Raw genomic sequence first — 14,556 nt, 5'->3', positions numbered from 1 at the left:
ATGTGAATTTTTCATATGGTGGCCAAGCATGTTGTTTCTGAATGAGGATGTTTGGTGGCATCTCAGGTAATGGTAAGCATGGGAGCCAGGGGCTGCGGGCACACACAGGGAACGGAGAATGACATTCCAGGAAGTTTTAAGCGATCCTCATTCCTCCCCCCTGCCCCACCACACACACACACACACACACACTTTGAATCAAAGGCACCTATGTTTGTCTCAATGTTCAATTTTGCCACCTTGAGAAGGTTCCAGCCTTAAAGGCAGCCTAGAAATAATTTTAGATAGAGATAGATTTCTGTCCATATCCTCCTATTCCATCCAACCACTGTTGTTTTCTGGGGAAGCTACTAGGGAGCTTTGATGTTTGGTAGCCCCAAGCAAAACAATTTGATATGCAGGAGAGTACTGGGGGTGGGGATGTGTGATGCCAACTGGAGACTTGCATAATTTCAGCATTATTATTTATTTAGCGCATTAATATTTATTTATTCATTTCATTTCTATACTGCCCAACAGCCGGAGCTCTCTGGGTGGTTCACAAAAATTGCCTTTTTTTGTATCTTGCCTTTCTTCCATCATGGAACTTGAGGCGGCATCCATGGGGTCCCCACACAGTCTCCTACAGAGACACCAACCAAACCCAGACGTCCTTCATTTTAGCAAGGTGGCTAAAAAGTAATTAGTAATTAGCAATTTGTTCATGTCCCCCTCAGACATGAACTAATTGCTTTACTGCTACATTTCTTAGCTAAAGGTTCCCCAAATACATCTCTCACAAAATCTGTGGAAGGATCTACTTTAAAAAAAAAACACCAAAGTGTTTTACTGCAGAGGCAGCCATATCTCATCAAACTTGCAGTCTCACCTATTCTCCACAATTCTGCTTCTTCAGAGGGAGCATCAACCTCCCATGCAGTTATCTGCTAGCGCAACTAGTTCCAAACTGAATTAATCAAATGCCTTGCTGAGATTCCTTAATGAGAAGAATGGTAATGGCAGACAAGCCTCCCCAAAATGCAACTGGCCCAATATAACTGATCTTTCCCAGTAGCATGCAGAGATGAAAGAGTTATGTACACCTCTCACCAGAACATAAATATATAAGAAAAGCCCTGCTGAACCAAGGGTCCATCTAGTCCAGCATTCTGTTCACACAGTGGCCAACCAGCTGCCCACGGGAAACTCACAAGCAGGACACTCAGTTCACATGGGGTATTGTAACAGCGAGGCCCAACAGGCCAGGCATGTGCTCCACCTGGACTGATTGTATGCCATTTCCGCGGCAGACAGGCAGGTGCTCCTTAGTGGATTAATCAATGTAGAAATGTTTCCTTGGTGGCAGAAAGTTAGAAAAGTTCATTTAAAAATCAATCCCCCCCACCCCCAAAAACAAAGCAACAAGAATTGCTGATCTACAAAGATCTGAAGACCCACCAGAGGGACTTTATTCAAAATAAACACACACACCACACACATGTACGTCAATGCGCAATCACTTCAAGCTAGCTGCACTGGAGAGAGCACAGTTGTAGCAAAAGAATCTGGCCCCATGGCAGCAGCTTTTTGGAGAGGCCAGTTTGTCCCATGCTGTTCCCAATATTGAAGAGTTACTATAACATGTTACCACAGCCAGTCAGTCTATATTAGGTATCTACTAACAGAGCAGAACACAGAAAAGATGCAATGGATTCCCTCCCCTTGAGCACCTTCTTGCTAGCAGAGCAGTTTCTCTCACGGGATCCCCTTTCTCATGACTTCTAAGGTGCCAGGAACTGCCACTTCAGGGACCCAGAATTGTATCCAACAAAGTAAGCCTTTGGGAATATGTTTTGCTCATGCTCATCACTATTAGATGGATCAGGAAAGAATTGCAGCCAGTTCCGATCTGCCAATTATGTCCTCCGCTGGAACATGGGGCCTGGCTCATTTGCACATTAACCAATGGCTCATTTGAGCTATATGAAGAGTGCAGAATCTCAGGCCCAGGGGCCAAATCCGGCCCTTGAGGGTTTCCCAGATGGCCCCACTCCCTTCCCCCAACCACTGATCATTCGCAGTTTCCTGGCTTTTGTGAAGCACGTCCCCCATTATAAAAGGTCAAAAGGCTTAATTACTGGCAGTAAGAGCCTTAAGCTAAAATATGCTGGTATAGTTGGTCTTGCCCACCACTCAAATGCAGCCTCTGAAGTCTTCTCCAAGATGGAATTTGGCCCCTATGCTGAAGGGGGTTCTGCACCCCTGAGCTCCATGCTGTGCAGGAGCCTCCTATCTGGGGCATCTGATCTGTGGCACAATGTGGTCCTTTCCCCCCTAGAAGGGAGTTTGAAAGCTGGCTTTTGGGTCCCTTCCACTGAGATAGCCAGAAAAAACATACCAGAAGTACAACTCGTGGTTGCTCTCTTAAAAAGGACTCTTAGAAATAGGATCAACCCCCTCCTGCAGGAGCTTGTCCAATCTATTATATAATCATGAGGCCTGCGGAGCCTCCTCTACTTACAGGACATCAACATGCCAGAATATTAGTCATCAGGGAGGCTAAAATCCAATAGGATGCATTTACTGGCAACCCCCATGATTTCTCCATTCTTCTCTCCCACCTGAGAGAATGACAGAGCTGAGGAGGAAAGCCTCCAACACACCCACCCCTTTAAAAAAAACAAAAAGAAACCCCTGAAGCTTCTTTGGTTTCACCTGATATGAACAGATGAATTGGGAGTGGCTTAGCAGGCTGTGTAAAGCTGCAAGGGGGTGGAGGTAGCCAGGCTCAATGGATATTTAAGATGCTGCATGTGTAAAGAAGCCCCACAGACATGCACACACACTTCTAGAGAGCATAGGCTCCTATGTGAATGATCCATCTTTGAGACACTCTGTTCAGAGAGGAGAGAAGAACTGTCCTTATAGAAAACTTCTATACCAGTACAGTTCAACACACACACACACACACACACACACACCCAAACTCCTCCTGGGAGAGAGGTTAGGAATTTCTCAAGCAGCCAGCGGGAGCAAGTGGGAGGCCAGGGGAAACAACCACAAGCAAACATGCAGACTGCATTCAGCACTCAACTGGTTTGGTTATGCGCACTGACCATCTCTTTAGCTGTATACCCAGCATGGCTGCAGAAACCTCCGAAGAGGAAAGCAATGAATGCAAACGCCAAGGCCCTGGGCTGCTGTGAGGAGCTGAAGGAGCTGAAGGTCCAGGTGGCCAACCTGTCTGCTTTGATCGAGGAGCTGAGCAAGAAGCAGGATGATGAGCTGGGGAACGCCATCATGCAGGTGATGGAGCTGGAAGGGAGCATAAAGCGGATGGACCTGCGGCTCAACGATGTGGAAGGGAAGTACTCCGAGATGAACAACCAGCTGGGCATTGTGCAGCTCCAGGCAGCTCAAACCGTCACACAAACATCCGCAGGTAAGAAGAAAGTCTCCCCCACTTCCTCCCCAAAGTTATTGCTTATAAAGACAGATAGCAGACACCAGCTGCCATCCCTTGGCTCTAAGGGCTGGGTCTGACATACTGTTTTCCTTGGTGGGAATGTTTTCAGAATAACTGTGGAAAATGTTAACTTTCTTCTTAAACTATCCGAAGAGGTTATTCCCGCTATACACGCACATACGCACACACTCTATCACCACCAAGAAAGATACGTGAACAGTGAACTAGATTTCTGCTAATCCCCGCTCACAGATCATCCTTGCAAAACTCATTTGGCTGGGGTGCTTTCCACACTGATCTTCCTCCCCAGGAATCCTACCTAAAGTGTTCCTGCAGAAGAAAATGCTACATTCAAATGAGGCCCTTAGCCTCTGCCACAAATTGCATTTGGCAGTAGGTTTTAGGATTGCTTTAGTGAGTGCTCAGGAAGATGGGTTTGGCTGCAATCCTAGGCATAGTTCCTTGGGAACTAGGGTGATGTTGTCAGGGCAGGACTTTGGGGAAGGTGTCCAGGGTCCTGAACAGCAGAATGAGCAGCAGGGCCGCCAAATACAGCAGGGCTAGTTTTCCACATTTTGAAGTGAAACACATTACCATCTAAAAAGAGCTCCAAGCACCCCACAGCATAAGACCATTACGTCCAAAGCCTAAAACGACTAACTGCACCACTGGGGGAGTAAGTTCCATTGAAATCAGTAGGACATACCTCTGAGGAGACCTTCCAACTGCAGAACTTGCCTAAAACCTTTCAGCTTGGACCTTTAAAGCCTCTCTTATTCAAAATCTCTGCTAACAAAACAGGTGGTGATCAAAGTTTTGCTAAAAGCATGATATACACTTCCTGAACAACAGAAAGGAGCTCCAATCGAAGCATTTAGTTTCGAGCAAGGCTATCCCTCCCCCAAAAAGAGAGCTGGAGTATTTTAAATAATTGTCAAATGATTTGACATATAAAAGCTTTAGATGATCCATAGCACAATACCTCTTTAGAATATCAGAGGCAGGAGGTGGGGTGGGGGGATGGAAGCATATACCTACATTTGGATTGGTCTGAAGAACGAATGGGTGTTTTTGCTTTGTCTTTTTAAAGATACTGCAGCCTGATCTCAGTCACGTTTATTCAGAAGTAGGCTGTAGGACTTATCCAGCCTGAGGTGCACTTTATAATTGAAGTTCCAGCAAGTTTCATTACTCATTAGAGAGACTGTTGTTATCTTGAATAAAATTATACAATAAATAGCATCATAAACCTGGTTTACAGAAGGGCAATGAGAAAGTCTCCAATTCTAAGTATGCTACTTATCCAAAAGAAAAAAGAAAAAGACCTGAGCTTCCAGTGTTCACCTACATTGATCTAAAAGCATGTTTCAATTCCCTTTCAATATGGCAATTTCATTATTCATACATATCTAACTAGCCATAGCACCTCTTAATCTCCAAAACATTTTAAAGCATTACCTAAAAGACTCCCTGTTGATAACATCAAGGGGATCTTTAGGGATTTCAAAAACACACTTCCCCCCACCCCCGCCCTCAATACCACATTTAGGATAGTAGTATTAGATTTAGTACTTACTGAAGTGGTAAATCTGTGTCTATGCTGTAGAACTCCCATAACACCATGGAATGTTCTCTCTCTCTCTCTCTCTCTCACACACACACACAAGCTTTTTTTTTTTTTTACTTGTGCTCAGAGACAAGTAGCATGTCAGGGAGAAGGCTGCTCCTTGACATGCCGATTTTCTGCATGCAGGGACTTTTATATTTTTTTGTATAGAGAAGCATTGCAGCATATGTTTTGACAGAGGACATCTTAGCCAGAGGATTACCCCTGTTTGCGAGAGCTTAACCTTAGAGATCAGCAAAGACTGTGTGAGGCAAGAGTGGGGGACACCAGGCTAGGAGTGTGATATTAGGAAAACCTTGTAGAATTATTAACTGCCAAAAGGAAGGCTAGAAGGGCCCTATCCGCTGGCCCCAAATGTTGCTGATCCGCACTGTCAGGCCTAACTCTGTGGACCACACTAACCAGAGGCGAGATTTTCACAGGATATGGGCAGAGTCTAACTAAGAGGGTTGCATGAGGATTTTGTATGCATGCCATCCTACTTTGGCTTTCAGCAGAAGCTTTGCCCGTGGGAGCTACACTGAGCAAACGAAAGAGGTACTTGGGGGCAGGGTATGTGCATATATGTGTGTATGTAGTTACCAGGGATGGGGAATATGAGGCCCTCAGTATGTTGTTGGACTATAATTCCCAGCATTCCTCACCACTGGCTATATTGGCTAGGGCTGATGGGAGCTGCAGTCCAACAAGATCTCTACTAAGAGCCAGTGCGGTATAGTGATTAGGGTGTTGGACTGCGGCTGAGGAGACCAGGTTCTAGTTCTCACTTTGACATGAAGCTCACTGGGGGCCTTGCTGCCAGTCACTGACTCTCAACCTAACCTACCTCACAGGGTTGTTGTGAGGAGGATCATGGAGAGGAGGAGGATCATGTAAGCTGTCTTGGGTTCCTTGGAGAAAAAAAGGAGGGATATAAATGTAATGATAAATAAGTAAATAAATAAATCTGGAAGGCCACATCTTCCCCACCACTGGTGTATATATAAACATACACACACACATACACACACACACAGAGTGAACATTCATATCCTTAAATGTGCAAACACTAGGACTGAAACTTTTAATAACATTAACTGGTTAGATTAAATCAAGTAAAAGCTTTGTCAGTCAACTAGAGGGGCACCCCCAAGTAAACCGCACAACAATTTTTTAAAAAACCCCATGAAAACTGCAGATGAGGTAGTACAGCTTTACTCTCACACAGGAGGGAATACTTTTAATGACAAAGCATGATTCATCTTCTTGGAAACTATGGTTACAGTCTCTTTTAAAAAAAATTAATCAATGAAAACTCATCAGATTAAATCAATTAAGATTTTTTAATCGGGGTATAGCACTGGTGAACACTCATGCTCTTGGGTGCAACTGTTAATGGATGACAGAGTCATGTCTTTCCACAGAGACCGTTCTTGAACATACTGTCATACACAATTGTTCACTAACCCACACACACCTTTGCCAGATTGCTCATCATTTGAAATAAAGAGCTAACCAGACTTAGCTTCCCTGCCTGGTCACCTTGAGGCAATGCTCTTTATCATCAGCAACAACTAGGCTACCTCCAAGTCTGACCTAAAAAAAACTCCCCAGACTGGGACCTGACTTTTCTGAAATTTGGCAGCATTCACATAAGTAGTCAAGAGTGCCTCTCTAAAACAGCTGTCCCCAACCTGCTGCCCTCCAGATATTTTGGGCTTCAACTCCCATCAGCCTCAGCCAGCATGGCCAATGATCACATATGCTGGGGGTTGTAGTCTAAAACATCTGGAGGTTGGGGAAGGTTGTTCTAAAACAAGGCAATACAAACAGAACAAAGCAGCACATGCAGAAGGCAACCATGTAGGGACTTGAACTACAGGATGCAAACAAGCCCCAGTTGGCATCTAATCTTCCCTAACAGGTGGAAACATTCACCTTACACTCTGTTAAAGCTGTCAGGGCAGATAAAAATCCAACTCAGGTAAAGCCTCTCCCCTCCCCACAAAGCAGCTGGGTGTTCAGTTCCTGACACAGAAAGGGAAGCCAACAGTTTCCAAAAAGGCCAACACTCGCCTGAGTGGGAAGGATGTACCTTGCAAATGGGAGCAGGCCTTGATGCAGAAAATAGACCATGCACAGCCCAAACATGTTGAGTGTGCTGATTTGGCTCATCAGCCCGACTGCACAATTGAAGACAGGGAAGCTGGGCCCCAGGCCTGGCCATCCCACCAGATCAAGACACTTGGGTTTGAGGAACGGTGGCAAACTGTGTACTGTCCTGTTATCTGCCTTGCTCCAATCTGGCAGTTTTGCAATAAGAGAGGAGAAGGAAAAGAGACCTTAAAAGAAATACAATGAAAGTGGCTCCCTTACACTCAAAAATGGTACTTAGCATTTCTCCAGTGCTTTTAAAACATGTGTAAGTGTTAAGTTTAAGCTTAACATGTATGACTCCCAGAATTCGTGACCATTGGGCATGTTGGCTGGGGATGATGGAAGTTGAAGTCCAAAACATCTGCAGGGTGCCAGGTTGGGGAAGGTTGCAGTAAACCATAGAAGGCAGGCTAGTCTTATATTATATCCATACAACACATGGATAAGTGGGGCCAACAATACCTTTCCTAAGGCTACCTAGTGAGTTCAAGGAGAGAATCAAACCAGGGTTTTCCAGATTTATAGATCAGTCTGTTCACTATGCTACTCCAGCTCTCGTGCTGACTATTTCCACACAGACCAGGGCTAATTAGCAGAAACTGCCACATACACTCCAGAAACCATGTCACTTTCACCCTTCAAAGACCCCAGTGATCTAGGTCATTACTACTCCAATTTTGCAGATGGAGGCAACCAAGGCTAAGGGACAGTGAGCTGCCTATGCTCACCTATGCAAGTCCATAGCAGAAGGAGGATTTGAACCCTAGCCTCTGAAGTTCAATGCTCTGGTTGCTGAACTGTACTAGTCATCTGCTTTTCGGTAGTCAGGATCATCTTTGCATCACTTTAGAATGCCATTTGGAGGGGTAGAGAGGGGATTCAGACCCAGATGCCAAAGCCTTCAACTATCTCCACCTCATCTGGACCCTGATTAACTTGGACCCACATTTATGATCCCAGCCCAAGGTCTTTGCAGAGTTATAGCTCAAGGGTAGGACTTCTATGAGTTGTGGAAGGCCTGGCTCAAGGGGGATTCCACAGGAACAAGAAGCACATGTTACTCTCCCAAATATGACAATGTCTCCCTTCCCCCTCCACCAGCAGAATACAGCCTGGCTCACTTGCTTGAATCAGCTAGAACCATCTATTCTACAAGTGTTACAGTGAGGTGCAGAGCTGTTGCCTCCTATCTGTGGAACACACTGCAGTCTGGATCACATAGGTTTATGTAGGAGGTGGCTGATAAGGAGTATATAACTACCGCTAATAAAAATGAATGAAATAAATTTGACTTGGGGCAGGGAGAGGTTGGGCTTGATGGCTTTTGGATCCCCCCTGTGGGTTCACAGGTCTGTGGAGACTTCACTGAAGTTGCCATAAAACAGTTTTAAATACAAAGGATATTTTTGGAGGGCTTAACATAAACAAGGTTATGTTCAATAAAATTTAGTACCAACAGTAGTTGAAAACCACCACAACTGTGTGTGTATAAGCACTGACCTCATCAAATGTTCAAGTCCATGCTAAAATGTCTTGCTTCCCATTTTCCTATTCACACAGATGCTGTGTATGACTGCTCGTCCCTTTATCAAAGGAACTACAGAACCACTGGAGTCTACAGACTCCTCCCTGATGAATTTCTGGGGACCCCAGAACTGCAGGTAAGGGTCATAGTACACACAATCTCCTGATGCTTTGTGCCTGTTTTCCCCAAGATGTAGTCCAGAGGAGAAGTTACAGTCAAGTTTGCAGGACAGGCTCCTATAAAGGCACATACATTTCACTGGCTGCTCTAAGCTCCTGTGCCCCAGGGAAACTGACCTCTAGGGATGCTGGTAAAAGACCCCATTTCTCTACAAGATTCCAACCTGTGAGACTGAATGGCAGGAATCTCAGGCCTGAAATGTTTTCCTGTTCATGGGTTTTCCTTTCTCAGTACTCAAAATGGCTCTCCTGGAAAGTAGATTCAGCACACATGTAGTATCACCCCAAAATTAAAAAGTAGCTGAACCCATGGTAAATGCTACAGCCCAGCATCATGTGTATAAAAGCCCATGGTCTGCAAGGGAACATTTCCAATAATAAATAATTTTCACAGAACTTTTCATATTCATAAAATTAGGTTTTGAAAAGTTAGATGTTCAAATCACTTTGACGATTCACTCCATTTGGTCCTAGTCTCTTTGAATGATTGGAATCCCCTCTCTTTAGGTATATTGTGACATGGAGACTGATGGTGGAGGCTGGACTGTCATCCAGAGACGTAAAGTTGGCCTGATCTCCTTCAGCCGGGATTGGAAACAGTATAAGCAAGGGTTTGGCAGTATCCAAGGAGATTTCTGGCTGGGAAATGAGCATATCCATCGGCTTTCTATGCGCCCAACTATGCTTCGTGTGGAGCTTGAGGTAAGTGAGTGGTTTCAGACACTAGGGCTGACCTTTGGTACCAAGTGTATGTTGGGCAGTCATTTGAAATCAGAAAAAAGAGCAGCCAAAGGCAATTCTCAAAAGGTACCTGAGATAGACATATGGCTAGGTGCAAATTTGAGGACTGATTTACAACGGATGCCAATTCGGTTTTGCCTCTATGCCTTCTTAACAGCACCATCTCTGCATCAAACTCAAAACACTAAGCGCACACAGACAGGCAGTCCTGATGGCTGCTCCACAGCTACAGAACTCTCTTCCTTTGGGAGGTTTGCCAAACTGGAGGCTGAACTAGATTTTTTCTGAAGGGAACTAATTTTACTTCATTATAAATAACTAAAGTTAATTCTTAAACATTTTCAGTTTTGAAAACATTATTCGCTTATGCCCTTGAGACTGGGGAAGGCGGGTGGGTAGAAGACACAACTTCTTTCTAAGAAAAATACCAGGCTAACACATTAAGCGATAATTAGTTTCAGTAGAGCCAAACTAGTAAACAAGATGCCTTTGTGGCTGGCGCATGAACAAAATGCAAAATGTTGGAAAAGCTGCCACGTTGGTTTTTCACATCCACTTTTTAATTTATCATTACATTTATATCCCACCTTTTTTTCCTTCTCCAAGGAACCCAAGGCAGCTGCCATAATCCTCCTCCTGTCCATTTTATCTTCATAACAACCCTGTGAGCAGGGACTAAAATCCAGACCTCCTGAATCCCAACCCAATAGCCTAACTGCTACACCACACTGGCTCATTTTAAAGAGCAACTGATATCAGAAGGTATCAATTTCCTCCTCATCTCTCTCATTTTCCCACTTGCAGGACTGGAATGGCAACATCCGTTATGCTCAATACAATCACTTCAGCTTGAGCAACGAGCTGAACAGCTACCGCCTGCTCCTGGCCGACTACAGCGGCAACGTTCCACACGACTCCATGAGGTACCACAACAACACAGCCTTCAGCACTAAGGACAAGGACAATGACAAGTGTGTGGATCACTGTGCGCAGTTACGCAAAGGTAAGGTGCACGTAGGTCCCCCCACCCCACTCTTCTATGCCAAACTGTAGCTGAGCAGGCTGGGGGGAGTGTTTGCACTTTAAAACTTTTTCTGAATTCTACATTAGAAAAGCCTATTTCCCCCTTCCACCAGTGATCAGTTGGGTGTCTTGTTCTGACAAGAGGGATGACTTCCAGAAGCACAAACTATTCAAGCATAGCTTGCGCTGCTCCACGAATATCCTGGTCTGTTAGCTTATCACTTCATAGAGGAAAGCCTACTAAATATACTTTAAACCATCCTGCTTTTGTGCTTATGAGCAGAGTTTTTTAAAAACGGGGCAGGGGGTCTCTCTCCACGCTGTGTGGAGTGGCGATGGTAAATCTCCAATAAGGAGCAGGTGGACAGGTTGTGAAATCCAGGCCAGCCGTTACAAATCATGGAGCAGCCATCTGGTAAAGAAAACACAAGCTCCAGGCAAGAAAGAGTGAACCTTGAAATAGTTAAGAAATGTAAGAACAGCAGCAGCAGAAAAGGAATGTGATGAGCTCTCTGGGTCAAATAGGAACATAGGAAGCTGCCTTATAGCAGGTCAGACGGTTTGCCCATCATAACCAGCATTGTTCATCCTGACTGGCAACAGCTCTTCAGGATCTCAGGCAAAGAAGGGCCTTTCCCATCATTTGGTACCTGACTCTTTAGCAGCTATTAGTGGTGGTAATGCAGCCACCTTGGCTTGCCTTCATTTGCAATCTTCATTTGCTTCAAGGCAGCTGGTGAAAGGAGAAAGGAGAAGCCTCCTCCCTTCCTCAGCCACTCTAATTAGATCATTGTTTTATCGCTGCTGCTTCGGGGTTGCTGGGGAAGGGAGAAGGTGGCAGCCTCCTTGCCGTCCCAGCACCCCCCCGTACCATTGCTACTTATCTCCAATCCCTAATGAGAGGTTGGAGATGAGAAGTGGCAGATTCAGGAGGGTCTGGTACCCCTGTTTTGGCTGGAGATGCCATGAAATGAACCTGGAAATTTCTGCTTGCAAAGTAGGTGCTCTACCGTTGAACTATACTCCCTCCCCAAGGGATATTCTGGGAAAGCAATACAAATTCATGTAGAAACATATGAGCACATACTTCTGATCTGTGGAAACAGTCTTTTTCAAATTGGATTCAGGGAACCCTGGGGTTCCTCAGATTGCCTTAAGAGATCAGTAATGGTGGACAACCTTTCTTGAAAGGCAGCCACCCACCAGATCTTCTGCAGTACAATGCAGCTGCAGAGGAGTGTTGGATACGTTCTAGATCATACACTCAGTTCACTTGGGGCAACAGCAAGGCCTGAGGGCTTCACCAGTTCATCACTGGAACAGCGCATGCCCCAGAATGCTTTAAAAATGACTAGGCCCCATTGGCGGAAGTCAATGCAGAGAGGCTTCCCAGAAGGTAAAAGGGGCTGAAAACTACTATACTGGAAGACCACCGATGGATTTCAGATACAATTCTTTTATCCACTTATTTCTTGAAAGGTGGCTACTGGTACAACTGCTGTACAGACTCCAACCTGAACGGGGTTTACTACCGCAACGGTGAACACAACAAGAGCACAGACGGCATCACTTGGTACGGCTGGCATGGCAACACCTATTCCTTGAAGAGGGTTGAGATGAAAATTCGACCCTCAGACTTCAAAGCCCAGGGCAACATCAACAAAGCTGAGTAAGGCGGCAGCGACACCACCTTACGGGGGACCATCGGCAGAGGGGGACAGACACACACTAATAGCAAAACAAAACCACTGATGGGAAATATAAAGGGTTGTATGCAGGAAGTTGCACCTCGTGCATTATTCATGAGACAGACCCCAAAGCCTTTTAAGCGCAAGCAAAAACTTCTGCATCTTTCTCATGACAACGTTCTCTCCAGGACAATCCTCAAACATGCCTGGCAAGTTACCCCTTTGAGGTAGTATCCTCTTAAGAATATTGTTCCACTCACTACTATCACAGAGTTGCCTCAGCATATTTTCCAGGTGGGCAGGGATCTTGGGGGGCTGGAGAAAAGGGGAAATGGCTTCCTCATCTTCCTTTAATGTCCACCTTGCAAACTCTGTCTGCCCATAGATAGGCATATTGTCAAAATGAGGCAAAAGACCAGGGTTGTTTCAAGATGGTGGTGATGGGGAATGAATTAAGAAGAGGACAGCAAGTGAGTTGTTCCTCTGCGACTGCAGACCCCCATAGTCTGAGAAAAACAAAAATCAGGTTAGAATGTTGGGCAATCACAAGTGAAACTGTCCACAGATCTTCCTATTTATAATAAAGGAGACAACAAGACGTTCCAGAATTGAAAGCCTAATATTTATGCCTTGTTGTTACTACTTTTACAAAAGACAACCACTAACAAAACAAGCAATATTATATATTACGCAGTGTTCAATACAAGTTAAGAGGTACCTGGAATTATATTATGCGCACACTGCAAGACACCCACACCACTTCACATTTGGGAAAAGGTCTGTTAAAAAGAAGTTACCCATCACTTCTCTCACAACTTAGTTCCTCACTAAACTGTGTTGCCAGAGCGGATTCATAGCTAATATATCTATTTTTATTCACTTTTTTATTATTACAAGAGGGTTTTAAGCTTAATTTAAAGTTGCTATATTGTCACCAGGAGATGCCAGTTTTCTGGGAAACGTCTTGTATATGTTGACTAGCCAAAACTGGAACATTTCACCAGGAGCATCCTGTTGTTATAGAGGCTGGGTGGAGATGTTCCAAGTGGACTTGTATGTGCTGTAACTCAAAAAGGCACTCTGTACAAAATTTGCCATGTTGGTGCTATGGATGTGTGGGGTCTTTTTCCAGATTCTATAATAAAGTCTCTTGTTTTTAAAACCGGGTTTCAAGTCTTTGTCAAAATACTTAACAAATAGGCTGATTAAGTTCAAATGCATGTGCGGGAAGAGCCTCCAGGAAAGGAGAACGTATGTATCGTGAAACGTGTGCATGGTCAAAAATAGCCCTGCATGTAAGATAAAAGAGCACTGGATGGATACAAGATGGAAACATGAGAAGCATCAAGAACATAATCAGTTCAATGAGGAGAAAGTGGGCCAGTGCACACAGAGTTAGGTCACACATAATTAATAGAAGGGTGCAATCATAAGCACATTTGCTAGAGAGCAAGCAGGGCTGACCTTCGTTGATACTTAGTTCTAAGATTGCAAACATCGCACAGGGACTTAATTCTGAGTAAACCAGCACTGGGTTGGTCTGTAAACACAGGTTCTGTTTATTTAAAAGGGCTGAAGATACCACTTTTTTTTCTGGCTTGTGCTTTAGAGGAAAGCATGTCTCAAAACCTGGTCACCCAAGGGTTTACAAACTTAGTGTCAGCTTCTAGGAACCTAAATATTTGTCTCCAGTTCTGTGTAGAGCTGGAACCTTAAAGACTGGGTCTAGCTACTAAAATCTGAAATATTTCCTCAGCCGCCCACCCACCCTAGAGCAGAAGGTTCTTAAACTGTCACACCAAGCCTTCCCAAGTGAATGTTGCAATTCTTCAACCCTTTCCTCTACTGGATGCCTTTGCTCATCTCCACAGATAAAAGAGCTGGGGAAAGGAACTGAAGCTGCCGGAGACATTATCAAATTTCAAGCTCAGCTGTTGTTGCTAAACAAAACAAAAATAAAAATGCACTCTCTAGATTTACACTGCTACTCATAGTGAGAGAAGGACTCTCCCCTTCACCCGCCCCCACCCTGGAAGGGCAAGTTACTTTTCCACAAAGCAAAAGAAATAAACACTAGACTTTCAGTTGCATTTCATTTCATTTTGGGGAGGGAGGGAGGATTTCAGCATACAGGAAAGGGGAGGTGTTGCTTTTCTACACAGACTATTGGAGATTTAGTCCTCAAGTAGTGG

General features: G+C 44.6%; 2 protein-coding genes across 9 annotated transcripts in view; one reads left to right on the top strand and one right to left on the bottom strand.

The window, feature by feature from the left end:
* The window catches only part of MTOR (mechanistic target of rapamycin kinase), a 119,395-nt gene that overhangs the window by 48,771 nt on the left and 56,068 nt on the right, over positions 1 to 14,556 (bottom strand). The gene's annotated exons all lie outside the window — the stretch shown is intronic.
* Positions 3,049 to 13,526, top strand: ANGPTL7 (angiopoietin like 7). The gene is made up of 5 exons (XM_084822381.1): positions 3,049 to 3,421; positions 8,769 to 8,869; positions 9,420 to 9,614; positions 10,458 to 10,656; positions 12,156 to 13,526. Exons 1-5 carry the CDS (start codon positions 3,049 to 3,051, stop codon positions 12,347 to 12,349), a joined length of 1,062 nt encoding a protein of 353 aa, XP_084678507.1. The 3' UTR covers positions 12,350 to 13,526.

This window comes from Heloderma suspectum, chromosome 15, assembly GCF_057233095.1.
Source record: "Heloderma suspectum isolate Gila_16-S chromosome 15, 16-S_ref, whole genome shotgun sequence".
Classification (NCBI taxonomy): Eukaryota; Metazoa; Chordata; class Lepidosauria; order Squamata; family Helodermatidae; genus Heloderma; species Heloderma suspectum.
The sequence above is the reverse complement of the archived record's forward strand: the minus strand, read 5'-3'. Positions and strand labels throughout refer to the sequence as shown.